This window comes from Setaria italica, chromosome VIII (assembly GCF_000263155.2).
Source record: "Setaria italica strain Yugu1 chromosome VIII, Setaria_italica_v2.0, whole genome shotgun sequence".
NCBI lineage: Eukaryota > Viridiplantae > Streptophyta > Magnoliopsida > Poales > Poaceae > Setaria > Setaria italica.
The window spans coordinates 32,969,337-32,995,830 of NC_028457.1; the positions used below are offsets into that span (position 1 = coordinate 32,969,337).

The window sequence follows — 26,494 nt, forward strand, 5'->3', positions numbered from 1 at the left end:
CCTTGAGTCTAGTCAGGAATGTAGTTATCATCTTCTTCATCACTATCTTCCATCATAAATCCCCTTTCCCCATGCTTGGTCCAAACAAAATAGTTAGGCATGAATTCCGAACTGTATATGTGGGCGTGAATAGTCTTTCTGGATGAGTAATCCTTCTCATTTTTGCAAATTCAACATGGACAAGAAATGAAACCAAATGTCGTCTTATTAGATTCTGCCAGATTGAGAAAACCACGCAAGCCATTAATGTACTCCATGGAGTGTTTGTCCGCACTGTACATCCATTGCCGATCCATCTATGAAGTATTACCGAACCAAAGATATTATGCTCATCCATGGACTTATATATGAAACATAACAAACATGATACAAATACCATTAAACTCAAATATTGCTGAAAGTTTATATATAAATAGACAAATTTAAATTTCAGACCTGTTGGGGATCGCCCAAAAATACGGTCAACCTCAAGCCTTGTTCGAATCAACATAGTGCCATGTTCAGCTCAGCCTTGGAATGAGACCCAAAGCCTCAGATAGAAAACACAATGCGAGGGGGGGGGTGGGGAATTTCGGTTCGAAGTCAAATAACGTTTATCGTTGCTTTGATTAATGGGTCTTGATCACCTTAACTCTCAAAACTAACTTCAAGTGCGTAGTTATCTGCTATCTTGTGCTGGATCGCGCCTTTTCTTGACAGGAAGTGAAGAGCAAGATTGCACGAACCTCGATCGCAAGATCAAGGCTATCAGGACTCCTAAGGCTAGTCTGGCCTCAGATGCGAAGCTGTGGACCCGGACGCGAAGATCGCTTCTCCTTCCGGTTGGAAGTGAATGCGAGGTTAAATGTAACCGGGTTGTGAAGCCCAAGCGAACCGAACTCTCGAAGCTAAGCGGCCTCGGGAGCCAGATCAGGATCCTTGATGCGAGGTTGAAAGGCAAGGAGGCGTTGAAGGGGTCAAGGTGGGAATTACGAAGCCCTAAGAGAGCATGATTCACGGAGCTGTCGGGTGGTGTGAGAAGCATGACCTTCATGTAAAGCATATTCCGAGAATATAGTGGTTGGGTAGGGTAAATGTGTAATGAAAAGTGCCCTGCGAGACAGTATAAAAGGGGAGCCCTACCCCGTTGTAAATTTTTTACGTTCACTGTTAAATGAAAAGACGTTTCACGTGCAATCCCAACTTCATTGTGTCTTGACCTTGCTTGAGTCTGAGATAAAACAATCTCGACCTCGCTAGGGTTTGAGACACAACAAAAACCAAACAATGTGATACCCTACGACAAACTCAAATGTTGCTGAGAGTTTAGATAGAAATATATAAATTTAAATTTCAGAACCAAAAAACATGATACACTATGACAAACCATCCATTGAGTACTATCCACGAGGACTTTAAGTATCCTTGAGCGGTGAAGACGAAGGTTTCGCTGACCCATCTTCATCCCGTGGTTTATTTGTGCCTCCTGCGATGGTAGTACTCAGTAGACCTGAAACACCCGGGACTGGCGGTGGAGCACAATGACCACCAAAAGGAGGTTCCTAACCCATTGCAACAACATCTTCATAACATCTTTCCAAATAACGAAGCATTGCTCTCTCCCACGTGCTCATTTTCTTCGGCTTATCATGAGGGCCAACTATGGTTTTTCCCCTTGCCGCGAGAGGAACGATGATCACTGCCTCCATCGCCACTACTTCCAGCAACAGTAGTCATCTCTATATACCACAATCTAGCCATCTCTATATACCACAATTTATTTAGCTCATATTTGCAAATGACTAAATGATGAAAAAATATATTTTTCCCCATAATTTATTTAGCTCAAACATAACATATAAATGAAAAATTTCTCCATTGTAGCTTATTCTAAAAATGACTAATTACATACCTCTATTTCATCTTATTATGTACCACAATTTATCTCATTCATATTTGCAAATGACTAAAATATGAACAAATTATATTTTTCATCATAATTTATTTAGCTCATTTGTAAAGGACTAAACTATGAAATTATTCCTCAAACCTCATATCAATTTCTTTGACTAATACAAAACATAGCATCCAAAAAATTGTAGCTTATTCTAAAAATCACAAATATGAGATCTAAATAACACATGCATATAAATGAACAATTTGTCCATTGTACCTTATTCTAAAAATCACAAATTACTTTAGCTCTAAAATATAAAACTTAGTATAATAACCATGTATCAAGGGAGGATGCAATTTCTAATCTTTAGAACATTTGAATGAGTGAAATCCCCATGAAATTGTCAAAAATCTGGCAGCACGTCCCCTATTTCACCATGAATGGATGAAGCCTGAGCTGGAGGAAATGGCTTGGGTAGGAGGAAGAAGATGCTTGATTTATAGGAGGGAAGTTAGTACCGGTTGGGAGCTCCAACTGGTACTAACCGGTATACTAAAGGTCATCCATTAGTACCGGGTGGAGGCTCCACCCGGTACTGATTGGTGACTTTTAGTACCGGTACTAAAGGGGGGTCACAGAAGCTTCTAGGAACTAGCCATTAGACCCGGTACTAATGCTTACACTAGTACCGGATCAAAAACCAACTGGTACGAAGCCTCGGGACGAATGCCGAGTTTCCAGCAGTGTTATCTTTTCTTAGTGCTCCTCGGAATCAACGACATCTTATTCTTCCCCAGATCTATGGGTGAAAATGGTACCGATATTGTCTGTCCAATCCGAATCCTGATCAACCGGTACTAAAGGAGGTCACCGGGGCTCCTAAGGAATTAGCTGTTAGACTCGGTACTAATGTTCACATTTGTATCAGGTCAAAAATCAACCGGTACTAAGTCTCGGGATGAACGCCGAGTTTTCCAGGAGTGTTATATTTTCTTAGTGCTCCTCAAAATCAACAACATCTTATTCTTCAGACTCGGTACTAATGCTCACATTTGTACCATGTAAAAACCAACCGGTACTAAGCCTCGGGATGAATGCCGAATTTTCTACTAGTGTTATCTTAGTGTTATCTTTTGTTAGGACTCCTCCGAATCAACAACATCTTATTCTTCCCCCGATCTAGGGGTGAAAATGGTACCGATATTGTCTGTCTGATCCAAATCCTGATATTCAGTATCCACACCGTATCCATATCCGGATACTCAAAGCAAATATAATTGATGTCGATATCCATTTATATCTTATATTCGACATATCTGACGCTATTGGTACCAGAAAACGAATCTGAGAAGAAGAAAAACTATCTGAATTCACATATGGAGGTATCCATCCGTATTCGATCCGTTTACACCCCAACCAGGATCCCAGCAGTTCAGTAGTGACTAGAGAAAGAACAGCCGCCCGACATCTCATGGCTCCACCTCCACCTCCATCTCCACCGGTCCACCACAATCCCCACCTCATGAGTCATGAGCACACCACGCGGCGATTACGGTGGCGGTGAGCACAAGTAAAACGGCCCCCGTTTCACCCCAAACGCATCCCTCCATCCTCGTCCGCCACGGCGGGGTGGAAGGAGATCCATGGATAACCACAGTGCGGGGGCCGCCGCCGGGGCCAGCGGCGGCGGCAACGAGTCCGCGCCGTCTCAGCTAGCCCCCTCCGCCTCCGGCAACGACGACGGGGAGATCACCGTCGACGTGCGCGACGACGACGGGGAGACCGTCGCGGGCGGGGCTGGTGCTGGGGACAACTACCAGTTCATGGTTGAGGCTGCGCACAAGCTCGGCATCTGCACCTCGTGGCACCATGTCGAGAGGCAGTTCCACGTACTCGCCGTGGACGGCTGCCTCCGCCGCTCAAAGTTCGGCAATTGCATCGGTAACGACTAGAAACCTCAGAGAGAATTGAGCTAGTGATATGATTATCGTTGCTTATTCAACGGACTGATCATCATATCGTTTGCGGTTTGGCTTTGCAGGTTTTCATGGATCGGATGAGTTCGCCGTCCAGCTGTTCGATGCGCTGGCGTGGCGGCGGAACATCTCCCGCAGCTGGATCAGCAAGGCGGAGCTGCGTGATTTCTGGGACCAAATCTCCAACATCAGCTTCTTTATCCGGCTCCAGACCTTCTTCGACATGTAATTCCCCGCTACTGATCTTTTTCCACGCTAATTGTCACTTCCTACTCCGTATATCTCTGAACAGCAATTTACATAGCCTTAGGTAACTAACCATCTGTTAAAATAATAATAACAGAATGGTCAAGAACACGGGCGAAAGGATTACCGAGGAGGTTGTCAAAAAGGTAATCGTGCTGCCATCACGCCTTCACCGGTTCGTTCAGCCATCGCTTCAAGAACAGTAAATGCGGAGTCTAGAAATGTGTTATTGATGTCTCCTCTGGAGTCGGGACCAGTACTATATGCACCTATGCTATGCTTACCACCCTGCTTATACTTTGGTGCAGACTTTTGAGCTTTGTCAAAATGGTCTTTTGAGCAGATGATCGCACTGAGCGCGTCAGCGAACAAGCTGCCCAAGGTCGAAGAGCAGGCGTCGGAGTATGCACGTCTGATCATGGAGGAGCTGGACACTGACAACCTAGGCTACATCGAGTTCGACAACCAGCTGGTGACGCTGCTGCTGCATGCGGCCGTCGGCACCACTTACAACAGCCGCGACTCGTACCAGATGCTGAGCGCGAGACTCCGGATGCTGGAGACGAACCCGCTCCAGCGGTGGTACCGCCGCCGCGTGCAGTACTTCCTCGAGGACAACTGGCGGCGCTTGTGGGTGTTGTTCCTGTGGCTCTCCGTTTGCGCGGTGCTCTTTGCCTGGAAGTTCATCCAGTACCGTCGCCGCTACGTGTTCCAGGTGATGGGCTACTGCGTCTGCGTCGCCAAGGGCGGCGCCGAGACGCTCAAGTTCAACATGGCGCTCATCCTGCTCCCCGTGTGCCGGAACACCATCACCTGGATCCGCAACTTCACGTTCGTCACCCGCACCGTGCCGATCGACGACAGCATCAATTTCCATGAGGTGATCGCCATGGGGATCGCCATCGGCATGGGTCTGCACGTTGTCTCCCACCTGACCTGCAACTTCCCACGGCTGCTCCATGCCACCGACGTCGGGTACGCGCCACTGGCGCAATACTTCGGCACGGAGCGCGACTGGAGGCCACCGGATTACTGGTGGTTCTTGAAGGGCACAGAAGGGTGGACTGGTCTCGTGATGCTGGTGCTCTCGGCGATCGCTTTCACACTCGCGTTGCCATGGTTCCGCCGTGACATGGTCCGGCTCCCCGGCCCGCTCAAGCGCCTGACGGGCTTCAACGCCTTTTGGTACTCGCACCACCTGTTGGTCATTGTCTATGCGCTACTCATCGTGCACGGCCACTTTTTGTACCTCACGCACAAGTGGTACAACAAGTCCACGTGGATGTACCTGGCCGTGCCGATGCTACTTTACGCTGGCGAGCGGCTGGTGCGGGCGCTGCGGTCCAGCATGCTGCCAGTGAAGATCCTTAAGGTGGTGATGTACCCTGGGCACACGCTATCGCTGCACTTCTCCAAGCCGCCAGGGTTCGAGTATAAGAGCGGCCAATACATCTTCCTCAACTGTCCCACCATCTCGCCATTCCAGTGGTAAGCTAGTTTTCCTGGCACTATGCTTATTAACATGAAAATGAAGCATATATTAGGTGATTGAGTGAAGTTGTTAATTGTGCATGGCCTGGTTTAAATAAGACAAGTTAGTTAAGTAGAGATGAATTTTTAGGGCCTGTTTCTGGTTGATGTGCTTGAATCTTACTAGTTAGATGATGATTTGCCATTCCTAGCATGATCCTTGCCGTTACAGATTTCAAAAATTCTTTTACCTAACAGCTGCATCTCTATAATAACAATAGAAACAATGTTGAAAAGCCACAACAATGCCAAAAAAAGCCTTAGATTGCTTGTTGTTAAATTAGAGAAGCAAATGAAATTAGAAAAGCACATATGCTATCTTTGCGCATTGCAATGGGATTTACTATGCAGGCACCCATTCTGCATCACGTCGGCTCCGCAGGACAACTACGTGAGCCTCCACATTAGGGCGGTCGGCGACTGGACTCGCTGCCTCAAGGCTTTCTGCACAAAGGTACTTTGAAACTTCAGCTACTACTTCCTCCGTTCCAATTTATAGGTCATTTTAGCTTTTCTAGGTGCATAATTTTAGCTATGATTCTAGATATATGCTTATCTCTATATAGATAGTAAATACTATGAATCTTGAAAAACCAAAAGGACCAATAATTTGAAAGGGAGGGACTGTTAGGAATAAATCACACCATGGTGTGTGCCTGGCGTGCGTCATGTCACGTGCGTCGCGCGTGTGTGCGTGCATCCACGCTGAGTCAGTTAGTTTGTTTGGGTTTGATCGAGTCCATGCGATCGACTTGTGCGGCAAGTCCATTGTGCAGCTGGGACGGAGTCAGTTGGTGTGCGTGTGGCGCGAGGATTGGCGAGTCGTGAGCGAAGTTGGAGTTGGTGCATACGGCGTGCCAGATCTCGCGGATCACAGCTTGAAGACTGGGAGAATGGAGTTCGGGCTCTAGGCATGTGTGTGTTCCCAGGTCTATGAAAGGCCACTGTACTCTCAAGTGTCGATATTCGAGTCCATTTGAGTTGAATAGTAGGCTAAGATACAGGCCGTTCGGCGGCTGCGCCGTTCGTCACCGGAAACTACTGTTCATCTTCCTCCTTGCATCTGTGCGTGAGCGTGAGTGATCTTAGGTCTAGTTCCAACAATGGGTATCAGAGCTAGTGTTTGTGCACAAAGAGATGTCGACCACCCCGCAGAAGTCTAGCGATGACCTGAAGGCCGGCGACAGCAACTCGCCATGTTCGGTCATGGTGGAGCGCGTCTTCAGGGAGTTGAGCTTGTCGTTGGTGTTCCCGATGCTGTCGCGCACCAATTATCACAAGTGGGCGCTTGTGATGCAGGTGGATTTGGAGGCAATGGGGCTCTGGGGCTGCGTGGAGTCGAGAAAGGTTGAGCACCGCGTGGATTGGCTGGCATTGGCAGCCATCCTTCACACGGTGCTGGCGGACATGCACTCTGGGCTCGCCAAGAAGAGTGCGAAGGAGGCATGGGAGGCGGTGGAGAAGATGCGGCTTGGCGTCAAGCGTGTGAAGGAGGCAAACGCACAGAAGCTGATGGAGTTCAAGCTCATCGCATTCAAGGAGGGCGAATCGATCGACAACTTTGCCAACTGCCTGAACACCCTCGTCGCCAAGCTACGCGACCTGGGGGAGTCGATGGAGGACGTGCGCATCGTCAAGAAATTCCTGTGCGTCATGCCGCCGAGGTGCCACCAAATCGCGTTGTCGATCGAGACACTACTCGATCTCAACACAATTTCGATTCGATCTCATCACAATGTCGATCGAGGAACTTGTCGGGCGACTCCGTGCGGTGGAGGATCGAGCCAGCGTGGAGGAGATCGTGGACCACGTGGGGCAGCTGCTGCTCACTGAAGAGCAGTGGGAGGCGTGCCGGCATCAACATCGTGGTAAGGAGCGTGCACGCAGAAGCGAGGTGCGCCACATTGACAGTAAGGGAGGCTGTAGCGGTGGCCGTGGTGACGACGATGACGATGGTGGAGGGAGCAGTGTTAGTTCGGGTGCAACCAGGCACCGACGCAGCTCCGGCAAGGGCAGGTGATACAACTGTGGCGTCCGTAGCCATTTCTCGAGAGTGCACCAAGCCAAGGAAGGAGGAGGCGTTGTTCATCGACGCCAACGATGAGTCGGTGCTCCTGTAGGGCAGGACGCGTGGCGGTGTTGTGGTTTAGGGGGAGTTTGTTAGGAATAAACCACGCCATGGTGTGTGCCTGGCGTGTGTCGTGTCACGTGCATCGCGCATGTGTGCGTGTGTCCACGCTAAGTCAGTTAGTTTGTTTGGGTTTGATCGAGTCCAGGCGATCGACTTGTGCGGCAAGTCCGTTGTGCAGCTGGGATGGAGTCAGTTGGCGTGCGTGTGGCGCGAGGATTGGGCGAGTCATGCGTGAAGTTGGAGCTGGTGCATACGGCGTGCCGGATCTCGCGGATCACAGCTTGAAGACCGGGAGAATGGAGTTCGGGCTCTAGGCATGTGTGTGTTCCCAGGTCTATGAAAGGCTACTATACTCATAGGTGTCGGTGTTCGAGTCCATTTGAGTTGAATAGCAGGCCAAGATACAGGCCGTTCGGCGGCCGCAGCGTTCATCACCGGAAACTACTGTTCATCTTCCTCCTTGCGTCTGTGCGTGAGCGTGAGTGATCTTAGGGCTAGTTCCAACAGGGAGTACTACTTTTCAGCTTGTATTAAATATAGGAGCATGACATCTCGTCATCAATTCTCAAAGGGTTAAGGCTGAATGATGGGCGACTGTGATCATCGTCTGCAGGTGTGCTGGCCTCCTAAGGATGGGAAGAGTGGGTTGCTTAGGGCGGACTACGATTATGATAGAAACACGACATCCAACGAGAGGTGAGATTGAGAAGCGAGAAAACATTCTATTATGATTCGTTTTTTCACGAACTCTTTCTACCGCCGTGTAATTTTCTCACACTTCTGTACGCCCCTACATTCATTTACCCTCATAAGAACTAGTCCACAAAATATAACGCACACCATCATGGATGTGTTGTGTAAAGACATGGTTGAAACACTTGACCATTCGTCAACCAGATAAGCTTTTTTCATGGTTGAACATCTATTGGCTCCCCCACATATTCCTTGGAGCCAAGAACAGATCCAGATCAGATACAACCCCCTCCCATCTCCGGCAACCTTGCTAGAGGTGGGAAAGAGACTGAGAGCCTCCCTAACTAGCTAGTAGTATAATATTCATCATCATATCGACGTGTGTCTGACCTTCTTGAAGTTCTTGATGCCTTCAAATCTTTTGTACTCCTCCCCACAGGCCATCTACTTGACCTCGCCATCTTCTTGCTACTCGGCCGACACCATCTTCATCACCATATGATCTTACTCTTCATATGCATGATGTAGATCACCCATGGCCTCGCATGAACTCTTCACTAGATAATCGTGAGTAATTCATCTATTCAACATCTCTAGCCTTCCTCCCTTCATCCAACCATTAGATGTGGAAGAACAAGAAATAGAGGTGCTAACCCTGTCCTCTCTTCACACCTCTCTCTCTCTCAAGCACAAAGCAAGCTACTAGCAAATGAGGATTAGGGTTTCCAAGAGGCCATCCAAACAAGCCATCCCATCCATATATGGTCTATGACGAAAGATGAAAATATCCCTACTCTCTAACAAGGATACAAATATACAATACCCACACAGGATCAAAATAGTCCAAATCTTTGCAGATGCATTTCGTGACTTTGCTTCATCTCAATGCCAACTTCATAATGGTGCCACATGTCCTCCGGTCCGGCCATCCGGTGCACTAGACATGCCCTCGATTTTGTGGTTAAAACCAGCCAAACCTGCACCCACGTTGGTTTTGAGCTCCAAACCATACAAACCATCCACGCTTGTGCAGCCGCTATGCAAAACGTCCAATGTCGATGTGTGTCTAACCTCCACAAAGTTCTTGTTGCCTTCAAGTCTTTCACACTCTCGCACATAGGCCACCTACTCGAACTCGTCATCTTTTTCCTTGACATAGTCGATGCTATCTTCATCACCCATGGCCTCGCATCAACTCTTCAAGTCCCTCAGACCAAAGTCTCTATATCCATCCTTCTTGACCCTTGGTCCATCAGTATGGTCACCTCACTTGATGTTGTATCTAATACCTGCACAACGCAATCCAAAGAGATATATCAAATCTACTCATATTGTCAATCAATCACATCAGCAAGAGAGTATGTAGACCGTCATTGGTTTCTCGATCAATTAATCTATCTATGCTGGTTTAGTAGCGTAGTAAGCATTGCTGCACTTGCGTGCAAAAAAAGTAAGGCCTTTTGTGTTTAAAAAATTGCAGCTTGCCGAAGATGCTAATCGACGGCCCGTACGGCTTGATGGCACAAGACTACAAGCAGTATGAAGCCGTGTTCCTCATCAGTCTCGGCATTGCCGCCACACCCATGATCTCCATCCTCAAGGACATCATCAATAACATGAAACAGCTCCACGGCGACATCGAATCTGGGGATGCCACCAACAACTCCATGTCGTCATCGTCATTCCGCCCGTGGCGCGTCTACTTCTACTGGGTATTCCGGGAGCAAGGATCCTTTGACTGGTTCCGGAGCATTATTGACGAGGTAGCGGAGGCAGAAAAGATGGGCGTTATCGAGTTCAACATCTACATCACCAGCATCTACGAGGAGGGCGATGTACGGTCCGGTCTCATCGCCATGCTCCACTTCCTCAATTATGCAAAGAATGGCAACGACATCATCTCCGGCACCCGCGTCAAGGCCCACTTTGGGCGACCCAACTGGTGGGAAGTCTACAAGAGCATCGCGCTCAATCACCAAGGTCAGCGCGTTGGTAAGTACTCTCACATACTATATTATTGGTGCTGTTCGCCTCCAAGTGCATAAGATAAATAAAGCCAAGATCATTAGGTGGAGGCTTCGCAATTTGGAGGCAGTGAACAGTTGGTACGGTGGTTTATACCATCACACTTCTCTGACTTGCACTGTGGGCATTACTATGGCTTATTAACTGGAAGTGAAAGTCACATTCTACCCGTTAAGGGAGAGTAGTATTTGGTTTTGGAATCACCCCATCTCAGAAGAGGCCCATTCCTCAAACTAAAGTAAAATGTGGGAAGGGAGAAGGTGAGAGATGATGGATCACCCAATTCCTCAAACAAAATATGTAGAAAGGAATCACCAAAGCCTGCACTAGATACCAGGTGCACGTGTCTAGCTTTGTTTTGCTAAAATATTAATAGAAAGATTTTGCATTGCTGTGGCAACCGGAAATATGCTATAGATAAGGTGCAGCCAATCATTGTTGCACACGACAAAAATTAGAACCCCAAAAAAGTACTGTAATGGTGAGCATAGTTTTTTTTTTCCAAAACAAGGACATTCCCCATTTCCATTATAAAACGGAAATACAACGGAGTTTTTACCTTGTACAGAGGAAAAAAAAGTTATGTGAAATAAAAGTCTGGCATTAGACTAGGTAAGGGCTACCTTATTATTCTGGTAAAGAACCTATTAGCTAGCAGACTGGCAGGAAGTTTAACAACATATACTCTTATTACAAGACCCATCAAAAGAAATAGACGCAGTCGATCATCAGACTGAGAACCTCTACAGCCAGCGGCTCCCCTCTCCAGTTTTTGACTTCTTAAGCACATCATCAGGCATGATCTTACCAGCTCAATCTTTAAGTAAAAACGGATAAGAACAGCAAGATCAGTCAACATCAGTGTAGTAGTTGTCCAAGTCAAACACTGATATCATCTGCTTCTCCGATGTTGCAGGAGTGTTCTACTGCGGTGCTCAGGTGCTGGTAAAGGAGCTGCGTGAACTCGCACGGGATTTTTCGAGAAAAACCACCACGAAGTTCGAATTCTTCAAGGACACTTTCTAGTTTGAGCGACTAAGGCAACTTGTCTCATGAAGTTTACGCATAACGAGTTCAGTACATACTGTATTAATTATATATGTGTACCGTATATATGGAAGGGAGTTTATCAAATTATAGGTACACAAGCTTTGCAAAAAAAAACAGTAGGTTATATGTTGACGACCGAAATTGTTATGGTTGGAGAAACATGTTTGACCGGTGTACAAAACCGGCCTGACCAAAGTAGACTACACTATTCATGAAACCGTCCTAGAGGACTTCCATGACAGACAAGCCATCACATATTAGTACACTAGTAGTGCTGTGGTACGATACAAATGGCGATGATAACTATGCCAGCTGGAATAGAACATGAACAGCAACCATTTCCCGATCCATTGATGTTCAGAATCTCGTCAGCGATATGCCCAGACATATCACTCAATCGTAGCACATGCTACAAGACATCACGATCGACTTCGACATGGGGATGAGAAGTTACTCCTATTTTTAATGAGGCTTCAATGGCGGAACGGTTATCAATTATATAGCACAAATGGGACAGCGTTGTCATTTATAAATTTTTTATCAGCGAGAGATGCTCGGATCATATGGGCACATATTAATTAGCACATGTTAAAGGCATTAATAGTACTAAAATAAGGACAGTGCATGATTGTGGCAGCTGAAGTAGAATAATTTTGCCAATCATTAATTGTTGGCACATCTAATGAATAAAGTCAGTGCCAGCTCACTGATTGTCCATCCATCCAGCTATGGTGGTGTCTAAATTTTATAGTGCTCACTGATTTTATGAGCACCTGATTTTTTTCCATGGATGGACGAAAAGTTCATCCGCGTTCCAAGGGCAGCTTATCTTTTGTCCACCCATAGAATAGCCCTAATTTCTTAGGCGGATTGAAAAGTTGACTGTCCCTAGAATTTGTTGACGCTTATTATTGACACCTTTTAGTGCTACTTAACTGGTGTTTTCATGCATACTCTTATATTAACCCGCCACTTGGCACCTGAAATAATCCCGTTTTCGCATATGCAAGATATTTTGGAGGATATTCTGTTTTTGCAGGAAATTGAGCTAAATATACATTTTTTGGATGAAGCCATAAATGAGCAGTGGACCAGAGAAAAACGAAGACTAGGAGGCACAAAAAGGGCCCACGCTGATCGGCTTAGTGCCCCTCAGGGCGATCAGCCTGGGTCTTTTGGCCTCCACCGACGCTCATTTTTGGCAAGCAATCCTCCAAGATGACTTAAGAGCTATGTTTGTCAAGATATGACAAGGATCAATTCAGAATCAAGGAGGAATCAAAGAAGATCAAGCGAAGATTTGAAAAGTTATTGAAGATCAATCTCATCCCGAAGGTACCGACGTGCTAGGCCCGCATGCATACAAAAAATAAGGTTCAGAACATTGAAGAAGACTTGGCGATGAAGCTGGAAACAAGGGGGCAAAAGAAAGGGCCAGGACGATTTGTCTGGACCTCTGCAAGCCGATCGGCCTACCCCTTTCCTTAGCCCAATCACCTTCCAATTTAACCCACAGGCTAGATCCTAACTGTCATGGTCGTCCCAGCGCGACAAAGTTCTGGAGCCAAGCCTTGTGATCATCAAGGCTTATGTGCACATGATGGTGATATCAATCTTATCTTATCTTTACTTTGATCTACTATGATTCATGCTTATTCTCATATGTTTAGCTGGCATATGTTCTTAGTAAGAATAGATGTAATCATGATGGTTAGTCTATGCGGATACATCTTAGTCAGTGTGATTACTCTTGTGTGGTGACAGCATGCGGAAGGAAAAGGACGAACGATTGCGTAATGTTGAGTAGGAGCGATGGCGAGTATTGTGGGAGTCGTTGCAGCTACCAAGAAGGAGAGCTTCGGATAAGAGCGCTTGATGGTTGTTTGAGGTAAAGCTTTGGAAAACTGGAGGCGTCAACACGCACCTCACAGCGGCATCCATAAGAAAGTAGGCCGCTTACAAGCCGCCTTTCTGAGAGATGACTCTTCATCAAGGCACGAGATAGATTGGTTACCACTTTGGCTGGAGCTACAACAACAAGACGATAGACACATGCTACCCTTGGTTGTGTTACCATATATATACACAGATGCGATATATTTACCCTATCTATAATGCTTATCTCATGATTAGGTTACCTTTATATCCAATTCATGCTTCTTGATAGGGTTAGATCCATTTAGCTGGATAGAGAACCCTAGCCAGTTTGCTATCGATCCACGGATTGATAAACCTTGGATGAAATATTCTAAGGGAAAAGCTACAACTGATCCGTGTGCTTTAGGTTCAAAATGGCGTGCTAACTACCGTCAACAAGCTTTTCTGGTGCCGTTGCCGGGGATCGGCAACTCGAACCTAGGGGCGATCTATCTAATTTTTTTTGGACTAACCCTAATTTTAATTGTTGCATATATCTTGTTTTTCTTGTTTGCATCCTTGAAAGCAGGAAAATACTAGATGCCAGATAATGAAGGAAGTGGATTAAACTTCAAATTCATCAAATCCGAAATCACTCCAACACAAAGATGATGATATCAAGCTCAGCTCTATAGTAGTAGGTGCTAACTTTGTTAGTGGCTCAACATCTGTTATTGATTGCACACTAATGAAGACATTTAGTAGGCATCATTCAACACATGATGTTAGAAGCGAACCACGAAGGTTTACAAAAGATGACATCAAGCTGCATAGACACTTTGGATTCCTCGCACAAAGGACCATAGCTTCACATAAACATGAGCAAGGTGAGGAGTCTAGCTATATGACTATAACTAAAGAGCTTTGCAGGAGGCAACATGTCTTTTTATTTTATTTATCTTCTATCAAGATGATGATCTATATTTTGCTCTTCAATCAAAAACATCAAATAACATTATACCATTGCTCTAACAAATTCTGCAACAACATTTTGTCTGCTTTAAATGATATTGAGGGAGCACTTTGTTATTTGATCTTGGAAAACTTGTAAATCCGTTTTGTGTGCTAGTAGTGTCCTTTTAGAGAGGAATATGAAGCATGGCACCACCCCTTTGATTCTAAACTTGTGGCTAGTTGATTTAGGCTCACTTTTGTTTTGTTTTAGACCACCTCCATATCATGTCATGTCATTTTGTTCTTCCACCTCTTGTTGCATTGCATTTTCTTGCTAAACCTTGTGCATTTGCATTTGTTCCATCATTAATGTGTTAGCTTGGTTTTATCCTAAAACTTTATGATGAATACTTTCATATCTATGTTAATGCTTGGATGACATTTTCCTTTTGCAATCTTGTATAAACGTGGTGTTTAGACATGATCGCAGACCATTATCATTGAGTTTAATAGACCTTGCTAGCTATTCATATTGCACCAGTTTGATTATAAGCTTTGCAATGCACTTTATTTCCTATTCTGTAAAGAGTTATTAATCTTGGGATAAGCATGGTGTTTGACCTCGATTAACAATTTTATATCTATGGAGAATTTCAGCAACCTAGTTGTAAGTATGGTGTTTAGAACTTGGTGTAAATATTATCTTTGTTTTTGTTCCTACCTATCATTTGCATTCCCACTTGTACTCATGTACACTCATTAGATGGTTGTTTTTATTTCACTAAATTAGCTATGCCATAAGTTAAGGTCTTAGGAATGTCTTTGGTTTGTTGGCAACTGTTTCTACTCCCGACAGTCACCCCGGGGGTAGTATGTTCATTTGAAATGTTTTGCAGGCATAGTGAAGCACTTTTATAAAAAGAAAAGAGAAAAAATTGAAGGATAATAAATGTGACCAAAGTGAAGAAGCATAAAGATAAGATCTAAACGTTGAGACCAAGGATTTCAACAATCACAAAATGCTTCATCTTCTTCTTTTATGCTTAGCACAATGCTAAGCATGGGGGAGGACTTGTCGGATGAAGATAAAAATACTATTTGGAATACAAGGATCACGACGCTAGAAGATGCTCATTTTTTTCTTCTTACATGCTAAGCACAATGCTTAAGCGTGGGGGAGGCTGCGCTACACTTCACTACAAGCATCAAAAGGACCATAAATTTTTCCTATACCTTCTCTTTTTCGATTTCTTTATAAAGCCTATGTATATAAACCTTCAACCATAGATTTGATGGAACCTTTGTATATCTTTCGATAATAACATGGCTACTAGGAGTACAACCTAGTTTTTGTTTTCAATAAATTATGATCAACATCACCTTGTGCTCACCACAATATTATAATTTTGGTATAACTTTGCTTATGGAAAAATGATGAAGGTTGCCGCTTTGTTTTACCTACACAATGTTGTATATGACTTTACTAATTACTCTCTATCTAATGAACCTAAATTGATTAAATGCTGGATCTTTTAATTTGTGGAGCTTAAATGACTAAATCTAAACCCACAAACTCTATCTTGCTCTTTCATTTAAGTTTACAGATGACCTGATAACTTGATTGGTTTTTATTTAAAAATTAATTCTTATGCTATCTAGATTTGTGAATCTCTTGCAAAGTTCTACCTAGCCGAGCCTATATACATGCATGATCTTTCATGATGAACCTTTAGATTGCAAGCTTATATTTTGATGAGTTGGACTAAGATTGATTTCTGTGGTATGAGACTTAGAAGCCGGTCATTCCTTTGTATAAACCTTTTTCTTGCTAGCCATTCTGTCCATGCATTGTGAGTTTCTACACTGGAAATTTTGCAAACCTCGCTGGGCATCCAACCTAAACTCAAATTATCATTTTTGTGACGACCTCCTTGACCACAACATATTATTGAGTATGGAAAAATATTTTGGCAAGATTGAAGATTTTAGTACTTACCTCATCAGATTATCTTTCGTTCTCTTACATGCTCGAGAACGAGCATCATCTAAGCATGGGGGAGGATTCATCACATTATCTCTAACTACTGCTAAGTAAAGTACTATGTTGCAAGAAGTTCTAAGAAGAACACTATCATTAAAGTTCCCAGTGCTCTCAAGATTAAGGATTGATTCATACTCATTTTTCAAACCATGTGCAATCCAATTTTGAGAACTTCATTTGTGTCTTGTGATCACCCTTTGACCTTGCACATGTCCACTATCTAAATCTGTGTGTTTCATCCTTCTCCCTCTCCAACATTTATTTTCCATGGCGATTTTGACAAGTCTTAGTAATCCCAATAGATCTCTCTCTTAGTTTGAACATATTTCAGATATAATATTTTGCTAGGATTGTTTTTACCTACCAAGCTCCACATAAGCCTTCCACTTTCATATATGAGTAGAATATGTTGAAAATAATCTAGTTTAGTCTTGAGTGACTTGATGAGATGAGCGTTTCTATGAGCTTTTGCAAGAGAATCTCACTTATGTTGTATTTGCATCTTTTTGAAAAATTCTTCATGATGGAACAAGGTAAAAGTCTGAAGTTCACTTGAGTTCAAGAGCACTATATCTATTTATTGTGGCAGGTTTTTTTATTGCTAGTCTATCTTTCATAATGAAAAGCAGCCAACCACAACTTGAACTTTAAACGCTAAATACTCAAGAGAGCAATGTGTCTTGTTATGTATAACTGAGTGCAGGGATGACATCGAAGGACAAGAATGATTTCCTGATTAAGCAAGTATTCTAGACTTACTCGAGAGCAAGCAAGGCTTAATCATGAATAAAATTTGACGATCGAGTGAGTGCTTTTAGTGTCTACCTTTGCTTGCTTGTCTTTTACTGTGCCCTTGCAACTTTTGATCATGAGCATTGTCTTGAATTCTAAATCTTAGTTGTAGAGTTTAGTAATTGTTTTGTCTTTGCAATACCCATGCTTTTCGATAATCTAGTGCTTTGGTTTTAATTATGCTTCATGAGTAATGCTTAATTTGGAGGTGATGTGAAATTTTTATTGCTTATTCAAAACCTCTGTAAAAAAAGGTTTGAACAAGTTCTCTACCAGGTTGAGAGTTTTTACCTATCCTATCCAGTGCCTAATAAATAAATTTCATACCACCATAAGCAGAGTTGATGCTTTGAATTGAGTTAGGATCGCTCTCTCTCGGATTGTTTTAATATCGAGGATTGATCATATCCTTCTACTATCTTTTATTGCTAGCCTCATCAATATTCAGTAATGAGTGTTCCTCATTGGAAGAGTCATATTCTCTACTGAATTCCTAAAATCTTAACCAAATATTTCTTAATTTTATTACCTAATCCTTCAACACAATACAATATTTGAAGATCTGTTCCATTTCTAGCCTTGGAATATAAAATATTATGGAAAGAATAATGTATGGAAGCCACACCAGAAAATTGAGCAAGAAAGGAATGAGGAAGAGGCCAGGCCGATCGGCTTGGGGATCTCCTGCCTCGGTTCACGCATGAAAATTTTGGGAAGCTCTCTAGAACATTCTAATGCTAATTTTTGTGGTGTGCTATTCAAAGGAGGTTTGGAGAAATGATGAAAAATATAGGAACGAAAGAAAGAAAGAAACCAGAAAAAGGAAGGAAAGAAAAAGTATAGAAAAAGAAAAGAATAAGGTTGAAAATAGGAGGAGTCTCTACTATCATGACGATCAAAGAAAGTGCAAAGAAGGATTACCTCATTCACGGAACAGATTTTCATTCCAACCATGAGTAATCCGACGATGGGGACATCACTTGTACCTCAGAGTCATTATTTTGTTTGCCTTTTCACATGTCGACTATTCTATATCTTCTGAGCCTTGAAAATCTCACATTATATGGATATTTCTATGATCATTTGCTTGGAAGGTAAGTGACCATTAGAGAGTTTTCTTAATTAGATAATATAAGTGTTGAGTCTTGCTAGCCATATCCAAGTTCCACCGCATGATGAGTGACTTTTTGAGAGATGAGAGCTTGCAAAATAACTAGGATATCCACTTTTAAATTGAGTGACATGTAAGGACCTAGAAGAGAGTTTTGTTTTCAATTCTTGTTGCAGGGACATTGTTTTATAACGAAAGAAAAACCCTCCAAGGCAAGCTAGAAAGTAAGTGAGATTGATTCATGAAGTTACTTAGTTCTGATAAAAGTTTAAAAGCTGCGGGTTCATTTTTGCTTAGATAAATCTTTGAACACCCATAATTCGATTATCTTTGCTGCTCCTTTTAATCTTTTGTTTGAAGGACTAGGTACTTGACTTGCTTGCTCAGGTTTGGTTCAAGATCTTTGCTCGATCCTTTGGAGAAGTTTGTGGTCACCTGACTTGCTTGAGGACGAGCAAGAGCTAAGCATGGGGGGATTGTTGATGCTCGTTATTGACACACTTTTAGTACCATTGAACTAGTATTTTCATGCATACTCTTATAGAAACCCGCCACTTGGCACCTGAAATAACTTTATTTTCTCATATGCAAGATATTTTGGAGGATATTCTGTTTTCACAAGAAATTGGGCTAAATATACATTTTTTGAATAAACCATGAACGAGTAGTGGACAAGAGAAAAACAAAAACTAGGAGGCACAAAAACGGCCCAGGCCGATCAGCCTGGTGTCTTCTGGCCTCCACTGACACTCATTTGTGGCAAGCAATCCTCCAAGATGACTTAGGGGCTCAGTTTGTGAAGATATGGCAAGGATCACTTCGGGATTAAGGAGGAATCAAAGAAGATCAAGTGGAGATTTGGAATGTTATTAAAGATCAATCTCACCCCGAAGGTACCGATGTGCCAGGCCCCATGCATACAAAAATAAGGTTCGACAACATTGAAGAAGACCTGGCAATGAAGCTGGACACGAGGGGGCAAAAGGAAGGGCTAGGCCAATCAGCCTACCCCTTTCCTTCACGCATTCGGCTTTCAATTTGACCCATGGGCTCTCCAAACTATAAATATCCCAAACATTCACCGAGCCTGAGGATCCATCCATTAGAAGTCGGTGAAACCAATGGTGACACACCATAGGGAAATGAGGGCCATGCAAGTCTTCGAGGTTGTCTAGGAGATGGCTTAGGCTAGACCCTAGCCGTCATGGTCGTCCCTGCGCAGCAAAGCCATGGTAGCGTTCCAGAGCTGAGCCTTGTGATCATCAAGGCTTATGTACATATGATGGTGATATCAATCTAATCCTGTCTTTACTTTGATCTACTATGATGCATGCTTATTCTCATATGTTCAACGGGCATATGTTCTTAGTAGGAATAGATGTAATCGTGGTGATTATTCTATGTCTTGTGGATACATCTTAGTAGTGCGTAGGAAGTCTCTTGTGTGGTGACAACATGCGAGAAGAAAAGGTAGAACGATTGCGTAATGTTGAGTAGGATCGATGGCGAGTATTATTGGAGTCGTTGCATCAGCTATCAAGAAGGAGAGCTTCGGAGAAGAGTGCTTGATGGTTGTTTGAGGTAAAGCTTTGGGAAATCAAAGGCGTCAACACTCACCTCGCAGTGGCGTCCATAAGAAAGTAGGCTGCTTGCGAGCCACGTTTCTGAAAGATGACTCTTCATCAAGGTACGAAATAGATTGGTTACCACTTTAGCTAGAGCTACAACAAGAAGACGATAGGCACATGCTACCCTTGGTTGTGTTACCACATATATACATGGATGCAATCTATTTACTATAATATTTCTAAAAATAGAAATATTAAATTGAGAATTTTCAAAAAAATTAAAACTTTTTGTTTGAATTGTGTGCTCATTTAAAAAGGGAAGTCAAATTCTCCTCTTATCTAGAAATTCCCTAATAAATAAATCTCAAATCAATTATAAACTTGTGTGCTAATTTGTTTTGGCTCTTTTTGTATTTTATTTGGTTTTCAAATATGAGTGTGTTTGAATTTTGAATCCAATACAAAATTCAAACTAAATATAAATAAAAACCTAACCTAACCTAACCTAACTAACCTACCTAGGCCGGCCTGGAGCCAACCGGCTTGGCTCGCTCTAACCTTCCCTCACCCATGTGCAGCACAGCAAGCTGCTCTGGTCGAGCCCGCTAGTCGGCTCGCCAAGCACCGCACCCCCTCACCTCTCCATCCCTCACTGCCAGGTGGGACCCACACATCAGCTGCTGCTATGCCCCCATCTTCTTCCTCCGACCGTATGCCTCAAGCGCTGTGCGGGATGGGACGGGCTTGCCGGCTGCGTCCACGCTGGCGTGCACTACCCTGCTCACATGCACTCGTGACCCTTCCCCCGCGCCTTTGCTTTCACACTGGCGGCCTCCACCCCACCGCGCCGCCCATCGCATCCTAGCCGCCCGCTCTTCGATGTCGCTCCCATGGAAGCCCTAACCCTAGCCACGCCCCGTGGCTATAAAAGGGAGGCCAACCCCAGCCTCTCCTCGCATCCCAGTGGTTCCGCCTTAGATGCCACCATGCTAGCCTGAGAGATGAAGAGGGAGGGAGGAAGGAAGAAGAGGGGGAGGAGAAGAAGGAAGAGGAGAGTGGAGGCCGCCGTCGTTGTCGTCGTCCCACTGCGCACGGAGGGGTAGGCTGTCACCACGCTGTATCACCGGAGCCATCACCACCACTGCCACCTCGTCGTGAGCTGCCTTCTCTCCCCTTCCTCCACGTTTTGGCGCCTCTATCCCGGCCTTCATCGCTGGTTCACTCGAGCATGAACACGACCGACCACTACAACTTCGTAGCTCATCAGGAATTGCCGTGGATCTGTTTAGCCATTTAACTTAGGCAAGGCTATTGACTTGTATGTTGTAGGCCAGGGAGCTGTCTGTAGGCCAACCGATAGTGGGGAGTTTTTGTCGATAGCTGTGCAAACATTCAAGTAGGTGGTGAGTCATGCAGGCCAAAGCTAGGGTTTGAGAATATCACATGGGTGATGTTGGTGTTGCAAGTTTGCATAGGTGGTGGTGTTGGTTGTTGGGGTGTGCCACGCAGGTATTCGAGTTCTTTTAGTTCTCTTTGCAACTCTGCTAACTATCTCTTAGCTTCGTTCAATTTTGCTAGCTTGTCAGCTGCTTGTCTTTGAGCTTGTAACTCTTGAGTGAAACGCTCCTTTTCTCTTTTCAGCTTCTCTAGCTGCTTCAGTGCCAAAGCTAATTCATCCTCCGACTTGCTTGATGGATCATCTTGAGTGTCCATGGGCTGAGGGGCTTCGTTCAAGGTTCCTTGTTCAGCTCTTTTCTTTAGTTCTCTTGCTCTTAAGTTATCCTCAATTCTTTTGAGCTTCATTTCCTTATTCGTCCCGCTTGACTCGATTGGTTCAACCATAGAAAGCTGTCTTTCTTCCGTGGCCTCATCTTCTGTGGTTCTCTTCTTTCTCTGTGGCGGCATTGTGGGTTTCTTCACGGCACAAAGCATGGTGGGCGCCAAATGTTGGGTCTTTTACTCTTGCGAGGTCAAAACATAACAAGCTCTGAATACTCAACTTCTTTAGCTTCAGACAAATTCACTTCAATGGTAGTCTTTTCATTCAATAGCAAATGTGAAAAATTAGAATAGGGTAGGGTTCCCCTTTTATAGTGCCCTAAGGAGGCCCTTACATTACATGTTTACCCCTGCTCAACCACTACATTCCCAGAATATGCTTTAAAGAAAGATCATTTGGGAGTCACACTTCTCGCACCGCCTGACAACCATGTGATTTGTGCTCTCACATGGATTCGTCAATCACACTCCCACGCTTTTCACGCCTTCCCGCTTCTTGACCTTGCCTTCGGAGCTCACTTAGCTTTGGGTGTCCTGGTTTCCATGACCTCCCATCCGAAGCTTGCTCAGCTTCGAGCGTCCTTCCCATTCGTTTGTCACTTGATCCTTGCACAAAATAGCGAACATCTCAACAATCTCGGCAAAGTTATTTTGGTTAGCAAATCAGCAAAACATTCCCTGGCTTTGGGCTTCACTCCAGAATCTTGAGGTTAAGATTATTCCCTTGCGCTATGTTTCCTGCCCGAAGCTAGATATTCCTTCCCGAGGCTAAGTGTTCCGCGGGACTTCGAGATGGTCATTGATTCAAGCGACCTCGAGGGTGATCATCTTTTTGAGCGATCCCCTACAGTGTGTTTTGGTTGAGTGTGATTCCTTGACATGTTTTGGTGGGAGTAAGTCACGATTGGTACTAAGGAGTGCCTTGCTAGGGGAGAGCATTCTGGACTCTCTCCACCCCCCGTACCTGTGGTGGGTACCTTGTTTGCCATTGAGGAGAAGGTGGCGTACTTGTATGTTGCAGGTACTTCGGCACATACTTGTAGAGTTCAGTGCTTGTTATCGGCCCCTAAGGACTGAGTTTGTTTACCACCAGTCACAATATCTATTTTCGTACATACTGTTCGCCTTGTTATGGGCAGTGAGGGATATGGGTACCCCATGGATCCCAACTGACCAGGATACTAGTCAGGCCTGACAAGTGGGCCCGCCCGACTAGGGCATGCGGTCCGCGAACATGAAGTTACTTGGAGTACACGTCAAGGCAACAAGACTGTCCAAATCTACCAGGACATCGCGGAACGTGTTTTGTAGTCCGACTCATATTGCTTTCCATGTAATTGCCGAGTAGATTAGATTCAAACCAACTTGTAATCCTTGGTCATCAACATATATAAGGCGGCCAAGAGCACTCCCCGAGGACATCGAACCATTAAGCAATACAATCCACCAAAATACAGGATATAGGGTATTACTTTCCAGAGGCTCGAACCTGTCTAAAACTCTAATGTTCCTTCGTGTTGTCGCTATCACCTTCGAGTTGTTGGTTTCACAATTGCCCTCACCTACAAATCAACCACTTGGGTAACCCCCTTGTGGACTGTCGGGTTGATAAATCTGACAGGCAGGATTCGATCCAAAACTAGTGGTGGATAGTGCTCAGCCTATAGGTAGATTGGAGGATCAGTGTAAAGAGTTCGAGGTGTTGACCTATGCTGATCAGACTGCACCCCGGCGTGGGTAGGTTTCATAGCTTCGAGGTCCTCAACTAGTGACGGCGTGCCTTGCATTTGATGACGGCTCCAGATTCGAGGGAACAGGAGAATACTATCCACTTGCTAGTGCTCCGGCCGTTAGGTGGTGTTTGGACGGATCGCTACCATTCAGGCTCCATCCGTGCAGGTATAGTTGTACAACCGCTGCAGAGTGTATAAGCCTATAGCTATAGTCCATGTCCACTGGTTATGGACAGTATCGTTGACTACCGCTACTTCTGACTAGAATTATATTATACTTCTACCTTTCCTTTTTGAGATAGGCCAGCATTTGCTGTTGAGATGTGAGGGAAGGGAGCTCTCACATCACCTAGTGTGTTTGAGGTATAGATGTTCATGCAGCCCGTGGCCCGTTAGCCCGGCACGTAGCCCGTTTTTTTGCCCGAACCTAGCCCGGCCCGGGATGAAGTTCTTTGGGCCCATGCTAAACCTGGCCCGGTAGCTCATGCCGAGCATGGGCTGCCACCCCGGCATGATGGGCGGCCCAGCCCAGCATAATTTTAGCATGCCAGCCCGAAATGGCCCATTAACCTCCTCCCTACTGACCCAACAACAACATAAATGCCAACCTCTGGCCTGCTAACTCACACCCGTCACCCCTTCCTCTCCCTATCTGCTACCTACCGCCGCCCCTTCCTCACCAATCTCCGCCTCCCCTCCAACCTCTAGCCCTCTGCCTCCCCTCCGGTCAGTAGCGGTGGCGGCGCGGGAGGCTGGGAGCGGCGGCGGCGTGGGGGGCCGGGAGCGGTGGCACGAGGGGCTGGGAGCGGCAGCAGCGGCGCAGGAGGCTGGCAGCAGTAGCGGCACGGGGCCCCGCTGTGCCTCGTGGTGCTTTGAAGCCGGCCGTGCTTGACGGGCCGGCCCGGCACGGAAAAGGCATTGCGGGTCCATGCTTGGGCTGTCGGTGCAACCGATGGGCCGGCACGGCATGACGTTGGCGTCGTGACGGGTCAGGCCTGGCACGAAAATTAATGGGCCTTGCCGAGCCCATGCCGGACTGAGCCTGGCAGCCTGAATGGACAACTATAGTTTGGGCTACTGGATTCTTGGGTGAAGGATCTAGTGATTTGTGACAACTTGATGTGAGGTGTTGACCTCGGAGATGGTATTGCTTTGATGCATCCTTACTGCTACTGCTGCTGCATATACCTCTATAGCCATATATAGGTTGATCCATGCATATAGTATTATTCCCCTCATTTTCTTGGCTTGATGCTTGGGAGTTGACATGGCCTACCCGCTTATTGGGTAGATGGTGGCTTTTCAAGGTTGGAGCCTGACTACGACTTCGACAACAACGGATGGGAAGACTATGGATGGTCCCTCACTCAAGTCACCACTGGAGATGTTGTTTGCCATGCTACATGTTTCCACTGCATAGATATTTTACCTTTCATGATTCAGTCATGATGGACTTTGTACCGACATGTGCCGAAGTGTTGTACTCGATATTTATGTTATTATTACTCTGTTGCTACTCTATTTTTCCGTGTTGGTTTGGATTTGTACTATCTGAGGCAGGGATTCATACGTGATAGCCTTTTTGGGACTATCATGGAGGTGCGTAGGATTGAATTCTAAAAAATAGGGATTCAGTCCATTTCATTTACCCTATCTATAATGCTTATCTCATGATTGGGTTATCTTTATATGCAACCCGTGCTTCTTGATAGGATTAGATCCGTTTAGCTAGATAGAGAACCTTAGACAATTCGCAGTCGATCCACGGATTGATAAACCTTGGATGGAATAATCTAAGGGAAAAGTTACATCTGATCCATACGCTTGTAGTTCAAACTGGCGTGGTAACTACCGTTAACAGAATTCAAACAGTTCCAAGGGCGGTCCGGGAGGCTAACCGCTCCTACAAATAGGGTCATTTCTATGGGCGGCGCACAAAATGGACCATCCTTGGAAGTTTATTTTCAAGGACCATTGAGCCCTTCACCTGCCCCTAAAACCCACCCACAATATAACTCCCATGCAAGCTCGCTGTATGGATCAATCTTTGTTGACGCTGGAGGCATGCTGCTCCGCCGCTATGCCGCCATCGATCCGCAGCTCCACCGCTGCCCCCTCGCTCACCGCCGCATGCGGCCCCTGCTCCACCGCTGCCTGCACCTGCACTCTTGAACTGCGCGTGCCTGTGCCACAGCTACCACGTGCCTGGTTAATTTGCTTCTATGATTTTTTATGTCATGCTTATTCTTACATGTTTTTAAGTTGATTGTGAAATATTATTATTGACTAACTTAGACGAGGGATACAAGTTGGATGTACCTTCAGCCGTTGTTAAAGTCTTTTATGAATGCTGCCACTGGTAGAAACTCGGTATTAGTCCCGATTGGTAGGATACAAATCTCTCGAAAATCCATCTGGGATAAACCAACCGGGACAAAAGGGGGGTCTTTTGTCCCAGATCACTCAACCGGGACTAAAGACCCTCTTTTATCCGGGATAAACCAACCGGACTAAAGACCATGCCAGGCGTCGTAAAAAAAAAATCCCGGGAGGGCCCCCCACACGCAATTTTTCACGCGAAATATGCGTGTGCGCGCTGCGTGGGATTCGAACCCACAACCTCTAGCCTCACGTGTAACTTCCTTGCCATCCCACCTACACAACACATTTGACTATAGGGGATGCAATCCTTTTGTATTAACTCGTGGGAACCCTTTTATCCCGGTTGGAAACACCAACCGGGATAAAAGGGGTCTTTTATCCCGGTTGGTATTACAAACCGGGATAAAAGGGTTCGAGGGATTTAGTCCTCTTTCAGCCACCCCGTTGGGGACCCTTTTATCCCGGTTGGGGGGTCTTTTATCCCGGTTGGTGTTTCAAACCGGGATAAAAGGCCTCTCAGGGTTTTTTTTCCACTAGCCTTTGCAACCGGGATAAAAGGTCCCGGTTGATGAGCCCCCCACCAATGACCGAGCTTTAGTTCCGGTTGGTGAACCTTTTGTCCCGGACCAACTTTAAATCGGGATAAAATGGGGCGCATGGAAGGTGAGTTCTCTACTAGTCTGCGGAGGCAGATGTGAAAGCTCGAGGGGCACTGTCAGTGTATTGTCCCTGCTACAACTTCAGGAGACA

The 26,494-nt window shown here is 45.2% G+C and overlaps 2 protein-coding genes across 2 annotated transcripts; one reads left to right on the plus strand and one right to left on the minus strand.

Moving 5' to 3' along the window:
* Positions 1 to 3,306: 3,306 nt before the first annotated feature.
* On the plus strand, positions 3,307 to 11,763 carry LOC101782515 (respiratory burst oxidase homolog protein B). The gene is made up of 8 exons (XM_004980663.2): positions 3,307 to 3,817; positions 3,918 to 4,077; positions 4,196 to 4,244; positions 4,442 to 5,586; positions 5,980 to 6,082; positions 8,373 to 8,455; positions 9,933 to 10,444; positions 11,394 to 11,763. Exons 1-8 carry the CDS (start codon positions 3,520 to 3,522, stop codon positions 11,501 to 11,503), a joined length of 2,460 nt encoding a protein of 819 aa, XP_004980720.1. The 5' UTR covers positions 3,307 to 3,519; the 3' UTR covers positions 11,504 to 11,763.
* Positions 11,764 to 21,398: 9,635 nt separating this feature from the next.
* LOC101782931 lies at positions 21,399 to 21,755 on the minus strand. Its single transcript, XM_004980664.1, has one exon. It carries the CDS (start codon positions 21,753 to 21,755, stop codon positions 21,399 to 21,401), a length of 357 nt encoding a protein of 118 aa, XP_004980721.1.
* Between the last annotated feature and the right edge of the window lie 4,739 nt (positions 21,756 to 26,494).

What these genes read in the sequence shown, in the direction of transcription:
- LOC101782515 (XM_004980663.2), top strand. Translation starts at nt 3,520, where the DNA reads ATGGATAACCACAGTGCGGGGGCCGCCGCCGGGGCCAGCGGCGGCGGC. An exon ending in CTCCAGACCTTCTTCGACAT is followed by an intron (nt 4,078 to 4,195) that starts GTAATTCCCCGC and finishes TAATAATAACAG; the next exon opens with AATGGTCAAGAACACGGGCG. An exon ending in ACCATCTCGCCATTCCAGTG is followed by an intron (nt 5,587 to 5,979) that starts GTAAGCTAGTTT and finishes TTTACTATGCAG; the next exon opens with GCACCCATTCTGCATCACGT.
- LOC101782931 (XM_004980664.1), bottom strand. Translation starts at nt 21,755, where the DNA reads ATGCCGCCACAGAGAAAGAAGAGAACCACAGAAGATGAGGCCACGGAA.